The 18,269-nt window shown below is 43.7% G+C and overlaps 1 protein-coding gene across 1 annotated transcript in view; it reads right to left on the bottom strand.

Moving 5' to 3' along the window:
* Window positions 1-808: 808 nt before the first annotated feature.
* Window positions 809-18,269, bottom strand: part of PREP (prolyl endopeptidase) — a 61,477-nt gene continuing 44,016 nt past the window's right edge. Inside the window, exons 11-15 of the mRNA XM_028723064.2 lie at window positions 12,371-12,507; window positions 7,096-7,190; window positions 5,267-5,398; window positions 3,037-3,193; window positions 809-1,539 (exon numbers count right to left, since the gene is read on the bottom strand). Coding sequence (XP_028578897.2) covers window positions 1,245-1,539; window positions 3,037-3,193; window positions 5,267-5,398; window positions 7,096-7,190; window positions 12,371-12,507 — 816 coding nt within the window. The 3' untranslated portion in view covers window positions 809-1,244. The remainder of the gene's footprint in view (window positions 1,540-3,036; window positions 3,194-5,266; window positions 5,399-7,095; window positions 7,191-12,370; window positions 12,508-18,269) is intronic.

Below are 18,269 nucleotides of genomic sequence, written 5' to 3'. Positions count from 1 at the left end.
ACCATGGTGGGGGTTAGTTCTGGCATACCTAAAGTTATGGGGTCATAATGTGTCATTATTGTAAGCATATTCTCTAAAGAACAATAGAAAGCAGAAGAAATGACAGGCGCTAATCAATCCTCCTTTCTTTTTGCCCTTCTCTTCCTCCAAAGATTATTTACATCCTTGGTATTTCAAACAAAAGGAAAGGAAAAACAGTGCCCTGCCTTGGACAGGTGACATTTCCAAATCAAGATTTTACTGTAGAGAAAAGCATTTACTATTTGTCAATCAAGAGTATATCAGACATTGAAAAAATATTTCATTATATTAAAGGGAAAGCCTGATCTTCTCATTTAGCATTTAAGTTTGTATAACTTAGGCATATCTTGAGAAAAGACCATGTCTTAATGGCAGAGCATCTATTTTGCACACAGGTCTTGGGTTCAACCCCTGCCATCTTCGGGAAGGACTGGAAAAACCCTCTGGAGGACTGCTGTTGACAATAGTGTGCCAACGATACTGTACTAGATGGATCAATGGTCTGAGGCAACTAGGGCAAATTCTTATCTTCTGAGAAAAGGCCTGAAGTACCAACTCAGCCAAGGGAAGCAGAGGCTCTTCCAGTTGCATTGCTATTCAATTTGCAGCACTTCCTTTTAATTGTAACAGCCCAGAGATTATAGCTAACAAGACTGGTTAAAAATAGATGTTAAAAGGAAAGAGGTGTGAGTGTATTGCACTGTGCGAAACAACGCAACTGCGTACTGATTCAAAGCAGTGCTGCATAAAAGCCAGACCTTTAAAAGAACTGACACACAACCTGAAATTACTCCGCATTTGTAATATAGTTATTTTATTGGAGAGGCATTGGCAATAATCCCAACACTCGTCGTGGCTGTAAAGAAAATACGAGTTGACAGTCTATACTGGAACAGTACTTACATTTAATTACGAGAGCGTTGGATATGTTTACAAGGAGAAAAACCACATTAAAACCTTTTCACCACCAACACCTTTGACTTTTAAGAATTCACGTTAACAGCGTCATCTGCAATCTGCCTAATTATCCAAACATGCTATTTAAAAGGTATGACTGGAACTAAAATGAAGAGCCAAGAGTAAACACTGAACAGAAGCAGAAGAGAGACAGAGTTCATGGGAAGCTGGGCGTGGCAGTTCTTAAATGTAAGTACTACACCAAGTGCTCCTGTATAGTTTTAAAAGGTTGTTCAAGCCCTTGATTTAACTGAGACAGTAACGGCCTATTCTATCCATTCAAGATTTAGGCATCTTGCTATAAAGGCAAACATGTCAGATGCTTCCTCTATAACTTTGGCTGTGGGCTTCCCAGCCCCGTGACCAGCCTTGGTGTCCACGTGAATTAGTAGTGGGTTGGTCTGCTTGGGGCTTCGGCCTACGACATATTGTAGAGTAGCAATGAACTTCAGGGAGTGAAGAGGCACCACACGGTCATCATGATCAGCTGTTAGAAGTAAGGTGGCAGGATACTGAACTCCTTCTCCTTCTGGAATTTTGATATTGTGGAGTGGAGAATACCTGTTGGAGGGACACACATTTGTTGGAGACTTGATAAAATTCTGCCAGTTGACAGGAAAGTGGGAAAAGAATAAGGAATCCTAGGGGCTGGGAACATGATGGACTCATTCAAGACATTTCTATACCGTCCAATTATTTGCATTTGTAAGTGGTGTCAAACATAAAAACAAACCACCAAAAAATGAGACAATAGGACAATTATCACAAAACTGAATGCTATCTTAAAATGAGGAGGGAAGGAAGGGGAGCCATGGATCCTCTGCTCGCGACTGCAGCGGGATCCCACCATCGTCGTCTGTAGGCATTCACTCCATAAGACGCACAGACATTTCCCCTTACTTTTTAGGAGGCAAAAAATGTGTCTGATGGAGCAAAAAATACGGTAAGTCTTAATCACCTGCATAAAGTTGAGCAAGGAGGATGGTGACTAATCTCAGCTGGGGAGGTTTTCCACTGGCCTGGGCCCATCACACTGTATGAACGACTTCTATATTGAGCTGTGCATCTGAGCCATGGGGGACCACCAACAGAGATTTCCCCAAAGATCTCAGTGATTTGGCCAAGATATAATGGCTAAGGCAGCCCTTAAGATATCCTGGAGCCATTTTGTTAGGCTCCTTGTAAATTAATGCAAGAACATTGAACCTGGCCTTGGTGACACATGGGCAGCTAGTGCAAACGTTTAAGCACCCAAGTTATGTGCTGGTGCTCTGAGAATTAGTTCTTGTTGAGGAATGGGATGTCTGGATCTAGAAAAGGAAGGTACATGTGGCCTACTGACATATACTCATTCCAATCCAAGAGTTGGCAGGAAAGGCTGAAAGGAAAGGGGCTCCTTAAATTTTATGGTAGCTTCCGCCTCCTCCCTTTTGTGTGTGTATATGGCTGAGAACAAGAGGAGGATGTAAGAGTACACAGGGCAGTTAACTTGGGGGTTAAAGTGGCAAATTTTATTCCAGGGATTGCTAGGAAATGACACTGGAAATAAAAACTGCCATTATTGTAGGGCCCTATGGCAAGACCACATTTCAAAAACTCTGTTCCGTTCTGATCACCACATCTCAAAAGGGGAAACTGCTTATGATCACCAGCTGTTCAGAACACTTTGTTGGCTTTCATAGCTGATTAAAGGTTGTAGCCGTAAAACACACCCCCATGGTAAAACTAAGTGGAGTTAAAATGTTAGCTGCATTTCTAACATATTGGGAATACCATTCATATTTATTTTGAAGTAATTTCTGCTGATCATACAGAGTTTATCTCCAGGTCAATGTACTCAGAATTGCAAGCTAAGCTGTCTACATGTGAGAAATTTACTGAACTCAAGAGATAACGTATAAATGAATGCATCCTGGATTTATAATGTCACTTAACGATGTGATTTTCAATTATTGAGAGAATATAAGGGGCGGGTGGGAAACAAGCAGCTTCTATATTATTATTCAAGAAGGCAGTGGTGAATATAAACTAGGAAAAAGAAAACAAAACTTTACTTACTTGTATAGCCAGGCAAACTGTTCTTTATAATCAGAGCAGCCAAAGTCTGTTGTCCAAGCATGACCAATGGTGAATTTGTGGAATTTTAACATGTCCATCACTCCTACTTGAGCAATAACACAGCCAAATAGATCAGGACGCTGATTGGCACAAGCAGCTGGAGAGTGGAGGAAAACACACCCAACCCAAATTGAATCTAATGTTTAAAGCAGCTAGCAGTGCTAATATCTACAAGTAGCAGTTATAAAGATGGCAATCAGAGGATGTCAACATTTGAAACACGTACGGGCAAAGCTGCATAGGAACAGATCAGTTTGTTGATTTAGCACTAAGGCAGAAGTTTATTAGGGGGGAAAGAGGATGAGATGCAGGAACACCTGCTTCCATTCTGTGGGGAAGTGGAATCCATGAAGCTGGCTTTATGACAAAAACAAATCTGCATGTTTTAGAAGGGGGCCATTGCTGAACTTAAAGGAAGGAAGGGCAATTTCATGCAGACAAGGAGCAACGGGGATGGTGCAAACTCTTCCTCCATCTGTTCCAAGGATGGGGACCCTGTGGCCTTCCAGATGTTGTCAAACTTCATGTGTTTGGACATCCAGTTGTTACCCTATTAACTTTAGTGGCAAAGTTCTGTGGAGTCAGTCCAAAGCAGTGCCGATAATCAGTGCTGCCTTTTGTGTGCTGAGCTCAACAAGTGAAGCATCGACACTGAACAGCCATTTGAAAAGCCTATTATTAAATAGAGTTTGTCCTTGTGTTTCCCAGGGACTTGAAGAGGAGGAACTTGAAACAGAAACAAAAGATTAAGGAAACGCAGCATTTTTAGAGCAGCAAGTCTAGTGAGAAGAGAGGGGTTATGGGCCTTCCAAGATTTCAGACATTTTCAATGGCTGGTAAATTAACTGGAACCGTATGCTCAGGTTCTGGGGAACTGATATGCCCAAATATTGGAGAGTGTCAGAGCAGATCTAAATACCCACAAGCCATTTTGCAGGCCAAGAATTCATGAAGTAAACATGCCAGTACACAGACTCTGTTTTACTGAAATTAAAACAAAAACCTGAGACAGTCCCAGATTGGTTAATTTTCTCAAAATGGGATGGAATGCAGGGGTGGTCAGGAAGAAAAACACACTTGTGTGAGCAGTGGGTTTCCTATGGGCACCTGGGTGGCCACTGTGAAAACAAGATGCTGGACTAGATGGGCCATTGACCCGATCCAGCAGGATCTTCTTATGAATCAGTCCCTAGTTATACACAGCTCCAGGGAAGCATTCGTGCCTTATATCACAAAGAATATTATACACTTTAACAGTATGAATGTCTCAGGTGGAAGGGGAACAGACTTCTTGGTACCATCAACATGGTTTTGGGAAGGAGACGGACTTGGCAGAAGATGACTGTTTTGAGATAAGGCTCTTGTATTAAGAGATTTTTCACACTAATTTTGGAACTGTTTTCTAAATGAAGCCCTAAAAATTCTGCCGTAGGCTTAAAAATGGTGAGGTGGTGTGGATTTGGGGTATATGCTACAGTCACATTTCAAATGTAATTCCATGACTATGCAGTTAGACCCATAAGAAATAAAGAAAAACTGAGAATGGAACTCAAAACTGCAACGCTTAAACCCAATTAGTGCCTGTTGTGTATGTGCTGCTCTAGCAAAGGTCCACTTGTTGCTGTGGTGGTGTTTTTTCAAGAACACAGTGTTCCACTGTGCATGAAAAGGGGAACAGGTGATATAATCTACCATTGCCGTATCAAGGCTTTGGTCCTGGATAAACATAAGGACAAAATACTTCAAAATAGGAGAGTGTGGGCTGAAACAGAGTTAGTGGCAACCAGTGATGCAAAAATCAGCTCTTACTAGCTATTTTTTGATATGAATTTGCTCTTTCCTTCCCTAACTAAAATAAGTGTTTTGTATGAAGCCAGTTCTACCCTACAGGAAGAAAAAGACAGATGCCTCAGTGCAGTAATTATGTGTGCAGCTCATAAAGGCAGATGTTTTCTTAAATGGCCAATTGGTATTCTGCAGGCTTAGACAATATTTGGGTATTGCACTAATTACTCCAGTTTGTTAACAAATGGTGCAATGTCCAACTTGTGTGGGGAGGGAAACGTCCTTCCAGAGCTTATCCTCTGAGTCCTCCATTTACTTGACATTAAATTCACTTAGCTTTGTCATTTAAAAAAAAAGGAAAAGGAAGCAGACAGCCTCTTCTTACCCACTAAGAGACCCCCATTTGAACCTCCATTGATAGTCAGTTTCTTTGGAGAAGTATACCCCTCTTTGATAAGATACTCAGCTGCACACTGAAAGTCATCAAAGCAGTTTTGCTTATTGGCCAGGATACCACCTAAATGGAAACAAAGAAAACAAGCTAGTTAACCCTTTGAAAACACACAGATACGCACACTTTTGATATTGCCGATTCAGAACATGTACTCTAGGGTGTATGTACACACAAGAAGAACTGCTTGGATTGAATTTTTCAGTTCCACAAGTATTTTAATAATGTATGCAGTTGAGGAACACAAAAAACATAATGAAAATCACGTGCAACAGAGACTTCAGAAAATGGTCTTGCCAGTACCTTTAATGCTTTCAGAAGGCTTGAATAATACATACCTATGATAAAGACTTGGGGGGGGGGGAGGAAGGAAGGAAAGCACAGACCAGGTAATGTTCCTAATAACTGATCGCTGTAGATTGCAGACAAAACGGTCACGTGCATTTCTGACTGAGGTTTGTCTTAATGGGAAATCGACAGCATCCAGCTCATTTATGGTATTTTAAGCTTATAGGCTTATAAAATTAATAGTTCCAAAAAAAAAGGTAAATGAGCGCTTTTCTTAAAAACAACAAATCTTTCATTCATGTGGTGATCAGGGCTAGAGAAATATATCTTCCTTTTGAGATCTAGCATTTATCCTACCGCAGATCAACACAGAACTTGAGGTGCACAGCTAAAGGTACCAAAGCAAAGAAAAGCACAGCACTATGACAGACACAATTGTATAGGAATGAAGAGGTGTTTAAGAGCTAGTGTGCTTTTTTTTGCCGTGCAGCAAGATTTGTTTTCTTGCCTACCCTCCTGCCTTTCCTTGTTCCAAATCTGGCAAACATTTTATTCCCTCCTTTTCATTCAGTAGATAGGGTTTTTTTTCAAGTTAATAATAATAAAAAAGAGTACATAAGCCTGAGGAAAGTTCTCATAATGGTAATTTATTATAATATCCTAACATAGTCAGTAAATTTTCTGGATCATAGCCACAAAAACAATTACTGTGGCTCGATCAAGGAAAATTTCTACAATTTATAGTGGTTAATATAAGTCAGGGTTGCCATATTTCAAAAAGTGAAAATCTGGACACAAAGGTTTGTTTTTTTTAAAAGGAAATTCGGACAGGGGTTGCCATACGTCTGGAGTTTCCTGGACATTCCAGGTGAAGCTCAGGCCACAGTGCCAAGCCCCATGAATATCAGTAATAGCTGCCCATGACACTTAAGAAACAGCAGACTTCAACCTAATGCCAACACACAGTCTTGTGTGCAAAAGAAACAGAAAAACCAGAGCCCTCCCACATAAAGGTTAACTTAATTAAGAACTCGTTAAAGGTCTACAGCTAATTTCCTGTTATTGAAGGGCACTTTGTTTTGGGGCAGTAATACAGTGTTTTCTCTTTCTGAAAACCCCAATTACTGGGAAACACTCCAGACTACAGAAGTAATTAAAATAATAATGAGGAACAAAACTGATGCAGTAATGGAGAAAATTATTTTGTAAATTAAGAAATATGGACATTTTCAAATAAATCTGTGATGGTGTTCCGGAGTCAAATTAAGGTAATAAAACGAAAACAAAACCAGACCTCTGCAATGGTTTAGCATGGAGACATGCAAACATTTGACTTGTGGAAACACAATCACAGTGCAACCCTTTACATGACTACACTCAGAAGCGAGTTCTGCTGAGAGTTGTACGTGTCCAGGATTGCAGACTGTTACTGAATAAAGCACTTTACGTATGTTCTTGCACCAAGGAACTCTTACCTTTGTGCCAGGTCTCTCCATATTCACCACCTCCTCTGATATTAGCCACAGCTAGAATGCCACCCAGGTGTCTTACAAAAATGAGTCTTGATACACTGCAAAGACAATTAATTGGTAAATATTTTCAGTGCTTGGTCTATGATGCTCAAAATGTAGCTGGAGGAGGAATATGTTTCCATTCATAGAATCAAAGAAATGGAAGGGACTCGGGGAGTCAACTAGATCAGCTACCTGCGATGCAGGAATCTCAACAAGATCATGCATGGTAGATGGCCATCCAACCTCTGTTTAAGAACCTCCAGGGAAGGAGAGCCCACCATCTCTCATGGAAGGAAAGAAACATGAGAGATGTAGGAACATAGGAAGCTGCCTTATTCTACAGGTCCATCTAGCTCAAAATTGTCCACAGTGACTGGCAACAGCTCTCCAGCATTTTAGACCAGGTTCTCTCCTAAATCCTACCTTGGAGATGCTGGGGATTGAACCTGGGACTTCCTGCATGCAAAGGCAGGTGATCTGCCATTGAGCAGCAATGCCTCCATTTAGACAAGCAGCTGGATTAGAACCAAGCCACTTCCTGGTCTTCCTACAGCATATTCTATGACGTCAGTGGCTCTGATGTATGGCCCAGGGTGCCAGAGATTTTTGCAGTTGTGAGGAAGGAAGACACAATATCTCCCATGGGCCCTTGGACACTATCCAAGGGATCACAGGAATGCAGTCTTAAATGCTATTCAGTCCGGCTAGTTTTCCAAAAAAGACACGCCAGGTTAATTAAAAAAGCCAAAAGATGAGTGATATTAAGGAACAGAACCTCTAATGCCATTTTAATACTCAGGATACTGCCTGCCAGTTAATGATCCCTTTTTGGCAGGAGGTATTTAGATGTTCTAGCTCGACTCTAGGAAACTGATCTCAGTTTCTTCATTTTCACCCAACTAATGTTTGGATAGTTTCCTGCAACTTGGGCACAGTCAGTCCAACAGGAAGCTTGGCAGCACAAGATGTGTTTCTTTTTGGTGGTTATGAACACCATACAAGCCAATTGGGGGCAGCGGTAGAGGGTGGGAGGAAGCCCTGTGACACTAGCAGAAGTCCTTGCAAAAGCTTCTGCTGATGTAGCTGGTTAGATGAATCTGGTCCAGAGTCTTTTTTTTTTTTTTTAAATTGTGCATATTACTGTATACCGTATTTTTCGCACTATAGGACGCACTTTTTCCCCTCCAAAAATGAAGAGGAAATGTGTGTGCGTCCTATGGTGCGAATGCAGGCTTTTGCTGAAGCCTGGAGAGCGAGAGGGGTCCGTGCGCACCGACCCCTCTCGCTCTCCAGGCTTCAGGAAGCTATCCCAAGTCTTGCAAGCCCGGCGGGATGTCCCGCGGGCTCGCAAGGCTTGCGGGCAGCAGCCTGCACCCAAAAGCTGGGGACAGCGGGGAGGCGCAGAGCCGCCACCCCGCTATTCCCCGACCTGATCTGGAGGCTGGCGGGGGGAGAAGCAAGCCTGCTTCTCCCCCCCAGCCCCACAAGCTCGGGGGATAGGGGGATGGCGAAGCGCCGCCATCCCGCTATTCCCCGACCTGATCTGGAGGCTGGGGGTGGGAGGAGCAAGCCTGCTTCCCCCCCCCAGCCCCACAACTTCCAGATCAGGTCGGGGAATAGCGGGATGGCGGCGCTCCGCCATCCCGCTATTCCCCGACCTGATCTGGAGGCTGGGGGTGGGAGGAGCAAGCCTGCTTCTCCCCCCCCCCAGCCCCACAACTTCCAGATCAGGTCGGGGAATAGCGGGATGGCGGCACTCCGCCATCCCGCTATTCCCCGACCTGATCTGGAGGCTGGGGGTGGGAGAAGCAAGCCTGCTTCTCCCCCCCCCCAGCCCCACAACCTCCAGATCAGGTCGTGGAATAGCGGGATGGCGGCGCTCCGCCATCCCGCTATTCCCCGACCTGATCTGGAGGCTGGGGGTGGGAGGAGCAAGCCTGCTTCCCCCCCCCCAGCCCCACAACTTCCAGATCAGGTCGGGGAATAGCGGGATGGCGGCGCTCCGCCATCCCGCTATTCCCCGACCTGATCTGGAGGCTGGGGGTGGGAGGAGCAAGCCTGCTTCTCCCCCCCCCCAAGCCCCACAACCTCCAGATCAGGTCGGGGAATAGCGGGATGGCGGCGCTCCGCCATCCCGCTATTCCCCGACCTGATCTGGAGGCTGGGGGTGGGAGGAGCAAGCCTGCTTCTCCCCCCCCCCAGCCCCACAACCTCCAGATCAGGTTGGGGAATAGCGGGATGGCGGCGCTCCGCCATCCCGCTATTCCCCGACCTGATCTGGAGGCTGGGGGTGGGAGAAGCAAGCCTGCTTCTCCCCCCCACCAGCCCCACAACCTCCAGGCTTCAGGAGAGCCCCACCGCCAGCCCCACAAGCTCGGGGGACAGCGGGAGAGGCGCAGCGCGCCCTTCCCGCTGTCCCCCGACTTGGCTAGAAGGCTGGCGGGGGGAGAAGCCTGCTCCTCCCCGTTGCCAGCCCTGCAAACTTGGGGGACAGCGGGAGAGGCGCAGCGCGCCTTTCCCGCTGTCCCCCGACTTGTCTAGAAGGCTGGCGGGGGGAGAAGCCTGCTCCTCCCCGTCGCCAGCCCCGCAAACTCGGGAGACAGCGGCAGGGGCGCAGCGCGCCCTTCCCGCTGTCCCCCGACTTGGTTAGAAGGCTGGCCCAGCCCCGCAAACTCGGGGGACAGCGGGAGAGGCGCAGCGCGCCATCCCGCTGTCTCCCGACATGGTTTGGAGGCTGGCGGAAGGCTTCCTCCTCCCCCAGCCCCGCAAGCTCCCAGAGCGATGCCAAAGCTGCGCGCAGCTTCGGCATGGCTCTGGGTCCCGTTCTGGGGGAGGGGGAAGCTCGGGCTTCCCCGCCCCAGCCCCGCGCCTGGCGGGGGGGGGGAATAAATTTTTTTGCCTTTATTTCCCCCCCCAAATCTAGGTGCGTCCTATGGACCGGTGCGTCCAATAGTCCGAAAAATACGGTATGTATGTATATGTATTCCTGCCCACCTAGCAGTTCGAAAGCACGTCAAAGTGCAAGCAGATAAATAGGTACCGCTCTGGTGGGAAGGTAAACGGCATTTCCGTGTGCTGCTCTGGTTTGCCAGAAGCGGCTTAGTCATGCTGGCCACATGAAGCTGTACGCCAGCTCCCTCGGCCAATAAAGCGAGATGAGCGCTGCAACCCCAGAGTCGGTCACGACTGGACCTAATGGTCAGGGGTCCCTTTACCCTTTACCTTTATGTATATGTATGGCCCTCAAAACAAAGGCTAGGGTGCCTTTTTGATGTTCTTGTTTTCCATTGGCCAGCAGCTCTACTTCCACACTGGCTTCCAGCCCTTAGACCAGTTACGGGGAACGTTTGTTCGTCCAGATGTTGCTGAGATACAACTCCCATCAGCTCCAAGTGAGCATGGTCAAAGGCCAAGCTTCCTATCCCAGACTGCATTCTGGTCAAACACACCACCTCCATTTGCCAGCATTCTACATCTACACTGAGCCAACCTGGTAGCACTAAGACTGAAAGGTACAGGTGAGCTGCTAGTTAATGCTTCATGTGCCCAAAGTGACTATGATCTTTGACTTTACAAACGTGGCCGCAAATAGTCTGCGACATGTTCAGAGGGTTGCTGAAAAATCTTGAAACAAGAATGCAGAAAAGGGGTGGTATGGGGAAGTCGTGTTTCTGTTTGTTTATGTCTACGTTTTTGTTATTGTTTCTTCTTTATTTATGGAAAACTAATAAAAATTTATTATAAAAAAAACAAAAAAAACAAATAGTCTGCGACACAGCGATGCTACACGAGAGACACTTACACACATGCCGCACACACTGCTTGTTATGTGTACTAAGATCACTGTGTGCACCGAGATGATTTTTGATTCTAAAGCTGAGCTCAGTGATAAAATGGGAAAGGTTTGAAGCTTATATATTATGGAAGTGTTTTGTGTTTTTTTTAAAGTCCATTTAAGCAGGCATTTTTGGTTCTCTGCTTCTGGACTTATGACTCATTCATTTGGGCTTTATTGTCAGGTCACATCTGCAAGGTACATAGCTGAGTGACTGGCTGCTGAATAAAAGACATGACAGCAAAATATGGAGAAAGCCCTTGGGATGTTGAGAGGATAGTTTTCCCCTGGTCACCTGTTCTTGGAATCTTGCAAAGAGTGTGTTTTTATTTCAAGTGTTCTCTTCCATGGTATTGAGTACCTATGAGCCATCTGCTAGAAAACAGCCCCTTCTTCAAAGGCTGACCTCTTTTTCTAGCTGCTAAGTGAACACAAGGATCTGGTGGGGGAACACTCAAGGCCTGAAAACTTGAACTTTTGCATTAAAAAACTGTCCAAATTCTTTACAAAGGGAACTTCATATCTGAACTTAGAATAAAACAAGTTAACTATAATAAGGCTTTAAAAAAAGAAAGAATCAGAATTGTGTACAAACGCTGAAAACAGCAAAGCTTTAGGAGTAAATGGAAGTGAAATAAAGGGAAGAGAAGGGTAAGAATAACTGGCAAGTAGTAGTTGTGCATAGACGTAACAATGGCTCTTAATCCAAGTCAGCAGAGCAAGAGATTGTCTTTGCTAAACATCATTGACTGAGAGCATGGATCTTAAGGCATGGAAGGATTCAATAATTTCAACTTAATGTCACCCCCATGGGAGATGTATAAGAACCTATTTGTGACATTTACAGCACTGTTCTGCTAGCCTCCTGGAAATTTAAGTGAAGCTTTTCCCCATTTATTTTTTTATTTTCGAAATGTATACTTGATCTATGGCTCAAAGCAGTTCTCAGGGCAGTGTAGAGGTACTACTTAGGGCACAGCAGGGTTGGCACCCTCTGCGTTTGTCAGATTCTCTCTCCTAAACACACAGAGATCATCTATGTAAGAAAAGGAGTGTGACTTGTAGTTTGGTCATGACTTTCAAGCTAGCACAGAAACTCTGCCAGACGAAAAATAAGAACTATAGGCATGTTAAAGGAGACAACAAAAGGTGGTCAACAAAAATCTGAAAGCAGAAAAGAGCCAGTAAGAGGTGACAAAGCAGGTTGCTTAATTAGCAAATGATCACTCATGTTTTGGGAACTCCCTTGACCTGGGTATTTCCACTGGGTTTAAGTTTCAGTATCAGTATCCATTAGCTGCAAATTCAGGCTATATAACACACTGCACAACTTCTTAATATAAAATTACTGGCACTATTACTATTCTGACAAATATTCATAAGCACCCCATCTCTGCTTACCTGTAGCTTGGTGTGATTGATATGTTGAAGCCACCATAACCATAAAGGAAAGCAGGATGAGACCCATCTAATTTGATTCCTTTTTTGTGGACAACAAACATTGGAATCTTAGTACCATCTTTGCTGGGGTAGAAAACCTGGGACAGAGAAAAAAAACATATGTGTATCATTGGTACAGTCAGTCTGCTTGGATGGATCTTAGCCACAGGCAATCATTCTAATTTATAAAGGAAAAAGAAATAAATAACATTTTTATTGTTAGGAAGGACGCAAGAATTATAACACAAGACAAGCACTGCTAAATCAGACTACTGAGTCAAGTATTCTGTCCAACCAGATGCCCTCAGCAATTTTTAAGTCACCCATTGGGGAAAAACACTGCTGTAAGCCACTTTGGACACTGTTCAAAAAAAGTGGATATAAATCAATTAAATGAATGAATGGAGCAGAGTGGGGGTTGATAGTTTTCAGATTATATTCCAAAAGCTTGCTTGAACAAGTGTTTCTCTGAAATCCAAAACAAATGAGAACAAGGGGGGCGGGCTTCACTAGAGAACTGAGGCTCCCACTGTAAAGACCCTGTTCCTAGTTTATGATAGTATTAGTTTATAGCAGGGGTGGGGAACCTATAACCAGATATTATTGGATAGCAACTTCCATCATTCTATACCATTGGTTGTGCTGGTTGGAAGTGATAGGAGTTGGAGTCCAATGACATTTGGGGGGCGGGCACAGATTCCGCTCCCCTGCTTTACAGGGAACTGATACCTAGACTAGAGGCTTCCCTGCTTATATTAATGAGCAATAGGATCACACATAGGAAGAAGTACTTCCTAAAGCAGGCAAGATCCAGGCTATTTAGGGCTTTAAAACCAGCACCTTGAATTGCTAACTAAAATTTCCCAGCAATTAAGGAACAGAATGCAATATTCTTCTTCTTTTTTTAATGCTTTATAAAGATACACACAGACAGCTTTGCTGAAATAAGCCACGCAGAAAACTAGGGGAGAGCTATTTTTGTAGCTAGCAGACAACTTCAAGAGGAATACGATCCCTCTCTCCCACATGATATTTAGTGAGTATATTTATCACTGTGCCCACGGTTGGTAAAATCAAACACCACTACAGTGTCTTAAATTAGCTCCTGCTCAATCACAGCTACACCGGGGGGGGTGTGTGTGTGCTTTCAAAAGATTGGAGTGGGGGCGGAGAATGCAAAGGGGGGGACGGCGGGAAATGGAACAAGGTTTCCAAAGCATCTATTATTTAGTGACACTGCATGCAACAGGTGACGACAAACACTTCCAGCCCTGAAAGCAGCCTGCTTTAACATGTCTTTCACAAGAATAAACACTTCCATAAATCAGCATCAAAGGCTTGCACAGAATAACAGCCTCCATGCATGCCTGTGATAGGAGCTATTGAATAAAACTGAGCCAGTGTTGGCTGCAGTACCAGAAAGTGGACATGGAGAAAGAGGAGGAATAAATCAACTGGTAGCCTCTAAGCAAAGCATTTTTTTCACAATCATTTAATTCTTCACACAGTACAACTTGGCTGGCTCTGAAATGGGATTGGGCAAAATTACGGAGGAGAAGGCTACTAGCCATGATAACCATCAACTGCCTCCACAGTCAAGAGACAGTGATGCTTCAGAGGACCAGTTGCTGGAAGCCTCAGGAGGGGAGACTGCTCTGGTGCTTAAATCCTGCTTGTGGGTTTTCTACAGGCACCTGGCTGGCCACTGTGAGAACAGGATGCTGGACTAGATGGGCCATTGACCCGATCCAGCAGGCTCTTCTTAGATTCTTTAAACCACCTTCCATGGCAAAAAATAGCAGATCTGTCCCCTATTAAGGATGCATCTTGTCTCCATTCAATATGGAATAATATTAGTTTCCTTGCACTGATCTGAATATGATAGCACCAGGGAAAAAGGGGTGTGAATTCAGTTCAAGTCAATGCTTTATACCTGTCCTGTAGAACTCAGGTATATTGGATACCCATTTGACCAACTGATCACGACGGACCCCCAAGGACTGTTTTACTGCTTTAAACCAATGAAAGAACAGCTGACCTAATGTTGCCAGCCTTGGTGCCAAACCTGCAGGTAAATAAAGGCTTCTGTCAAGGGAGGCATATACCTAGATATGGTCAGAAAAGCTGTTACAGAAAATAGCAGAAGAATTATAAATAATCAAGGAAGACTTCAGGTAAGTTTCTTTCACCAGCCACCCATAGGGACATGAAGCAGCAGTGTCATGCTGGTAAAAGAAAAGTGCCAGGAGTCTTTTCTTTTTCTTTTTAAGCCCTTGTTAGTGAGCCTTGCAGTTGAGTAGCAAATGGTTGCTGCACAGGAACTCCCCAGGTGGCAGGAGAGAGGGGAAAAAGAGGTGCGGAAGAAAATATAATTTAAAAAAAATAAAAAATCTGACAGAAATCCTGCAGCGAAGGCATAGAATAAAGTTTTTTTTCTATTGTTGCTTAACCAAGTAAGGAAAATAGTTTAATTCCCTCCACACAAATATCAAATGTCAAAAAGGTTTGATGCAAAGTGGGTTAATCAAAAGCTTTTGAAGGCAGTCCTTTTATTGCACTTCTATTCTTTTTGAGTTTTTGCAGAGCACACTGAAGATCAGTGAGCATTCCTTATACTTTTTGAAAAGGTGTCTCATTGAATGCATTACTAGGAAACCTGAGAAATTAAAGTCAGATCCCTTTCATTAAAGTAGCCCTTAATGCCAGAACACAACGTGATGCAGGCAATTATTGAAACAACAGTCGATAGCAAAGGGGAAAGTGTCAAAGGAGAACGATATAACTGACACACACAGAAGTCTTTGCAATATAAATAATGGATGTCGTTTAAACTGTGGCTTGGAATCTTGATCCCCTTCTTCCTCCCCACCCCAGTATCTTCTCACCTCTGACACTGAGTGCTCTTAACAGTTTCCCAGTTGGAAGCTACAACAATTGAATGAATGTGCTAATACCTTTTAGCATCTTCTCTGTATCACAAGAGACCAACCAGCCCAGTAGTGTCAACCTTGGCTGCCAGTGACACTCCAAAGCCTCTTATGCAGAGATAATTCCTACCCCTCCTGCCCGAAACATTTTACCTTATACTGTATAGTTTCCATTCCTAGCTGGGGATCAGATATAAGCAAGTCAACTTGCCAAAAAGGATACAGTGAAGGTGCAAGCCAGCTGTCAATAGGCAGGGGGTTTCCAAGGGTGCTGTCACACTAAAAGATCTACAGCGGTACCTCTTAATTTGTTCTGGAGGGCCGTTCTTAACCTGAAATAGTACTTAACCTGAAGCACCACTTTAGCTAATGGGGCCTCCTGCTGCCACCACTTCGTGATTTCTGTTCTCATCCTGAAGCAAAGTTCTTAACCCGAGGTACTATTTCTGGGTTAGCGGAGTCTGTAACCTGAAGCATCTGTAACCTGAGGTACCACTGTATTTCATACATAACAGAGCAAGTTAGTATGGGGCATCTGCAGCAGTGCCAGTTCCTCAGGTCAAAGTGGTCGAGTGGGCATGCATGGGGCAAAGATGTGATCACAAGCAAACTGGTCCCAAGGTGTTAAGGGCTTTATATACCAGTAGTAACACCTTGAACTTGGCCCAGTAGCAGACTGGCAACCAATGCAGGTATCTGATCAGGGGTGTTAAATGCTGACAGGGTTTCACTCCTGTTAACAATCATGCTGCAGCATTGTGTACTAACAGAAACTTCCAGATCAAGCACATCCAGTTGTGGTTTCGGCTCTCCAGGATCTTCTCCTTTAATTAGTTATGCTTAAAAAAAAAAGTCTCTTTAAATCACTCTTTGTTTCAAGAACCATCACAATCTTTTTCTTGAAAAAGTGATTTTGTTGTCAGCCTATTTATTAGATGGTATAGTAGCTGCTGCCAAGAAGAACATCAGTCTATGACAATGGAGGCCACCTATGGCTTATGATCATTAATCTTAGGGAAAGGGAAAGTGGGAAAGGGAAATAGGAGTTGTGTTGAGATTAATAACGACTTTTTTCTGCAGTCACCCTACTTTGTAAGTTTCATGAGAGATGCTTCAAGGACAAAGGAGTAACAATTAGCCTGAGAAAGGTGACTGACTTTGAATAACTCATAGGCACATTTCTCACAGCTCAAGTTAGTAAATTCCCCAGGTGAAACTGAAAGCAAACATCCCTGTAATAAAATTGCCCAGTGCTTTATACTAAAAACAACGTCAGGCTGTAAGAAATGACAGGACAACAATAAAAATGACAACTTCCACCCTAGATCAAAGCTAATTCTACAGCAAAGTTACAAAACTCACCCCATTTCATTTAATTTTTCATGCTGAGAGTAGAAACACTGGATGGTATCAAAAAAAGCTGTCCCATTTACAAAAGTACTTCTGCTGGTGCCACAGAACCTCCCCTCCTTCTCTCCATTTATCACCAAATATGCTCTGGATGGTTGTGGGGGAAGCCCAGAACAACTGTGGGGGGAGGAAGTTCCACTGTGTAAATGGAAATCCTTGTAGGAACAGGACGATTTCACAGGATACAAACCACTGGCGACACCATGAAATCTCTACACATTTTAAACATGTAGCTACAACTGAATGGGAGATCATCGCAGTTACATGTAAGAGGTGTTTTTGCAAAGAAATAACCTTTGAGTCCTGTAAGGTTTTATTTTATACGCTATGCATTCTACCATCTATATGAAGTCACTGGGTTATGTCATTCTGGGATCTGAAGCGAGGTCATCAGTATGCAGATGACATCCAGCTCTTATTTCTCCTTGTCATCAGCGTCAGGCAAAGCTGTGGTTTTTGCTGAATCAATGCCTGGATTTGGTTAGAGGCTGGATGAGCCAATAAACTTAAGCTGAATCCTGACAAGATGGAGGAAGTGCCCTGCTTAGTTCCAGAAAGCACTAAACACAGCCTTCCCCAACCTGAGGTTTTGGACTACAATTCCCATCAGCCTAAGAGAGAAGGCAGGTGGTACTCAAGATTCCTTAATTACAACATGGCGTCATTATTGTTTTACATTTTTTGTGAACCATGTAGAGAACATAGTTGTCTATAGATGCCTACCCATAAATTGAAGGCATTCTTAAGACATTCAATAAACTGTTTATGCACAGTACGATATAAGCATAAATAGAACTCTTTCAAGTGCAGGATTATATTAACTATGCAGGGAACTGACATCTATAAACACTTTGTAAGCAGCTGGGACAAATGATTGGAACTTGAGTTGCTCTGCTAAACAAAGACTGTTACTTTCCAATTAAGATCTAATTTCAAAACCCAAAAAGCTTTTAATTTACTTTAACAGGCATAATTAACCCTTCTGAGCATATCACCTTTCTTTATTAAAGAGGTACTGTTACGCTAGATTCTAACGCTAATTTAATACTATTTGTTGGACTGGCATAACACTACTGAACTCAGTTCAGAGAAGCCAATCTATAATTTATCTTCTCTTAAAGAAAGATCTCTAATGGGATTTGCAACGTAATACATTACTTCTCCCATCCAGAATGGAGCCACACACCTTAACCCCAACCAAGACAAAGACCTTTCTGTTGACCAAATTATAATTGAGGAGCCCATTTCTGCGCTGCTCAGATGTGTAGCTGTCCCAAGATGGCTCTTTCTGTCCCTCAAACTAGGGAAGAAGGTTATCTTTCCCTGGCTCCACATTTCCTAAAACTACTTTTGGATGGATTTTGATAATGTGTGTTACTTTAAATGTGGTATCCAAATTGTGAAAACCAATTCAAAAGAAACCCCTACAGCATATCACTCAGACACACCATACTGTCGAGGTGAAACTTTTCCCTCTAAAGTTGAGAAACAAGATGATATTCTAGCTACATTTACACCGATAT

This window comes from Podarcis muralis, chromosome 3 (genome assembly GCF_964188315.1).
Source record: "Podarcis muralis chromosome 3, rPodMur119.hap1.1, whole genome shotgun sequence".
Taxonomy (NCBI): domain Eukaryota; kingdom Metazoa; phylum Chordata; class Lepidosauria; order Squamata; family Lacertidae; genus Podarcis; species Podarcis muralis.
Note: the sequence above shows the minus strand (reverse complement) of the source record. Positions and strands in the feature narration are given on the sequence as shown.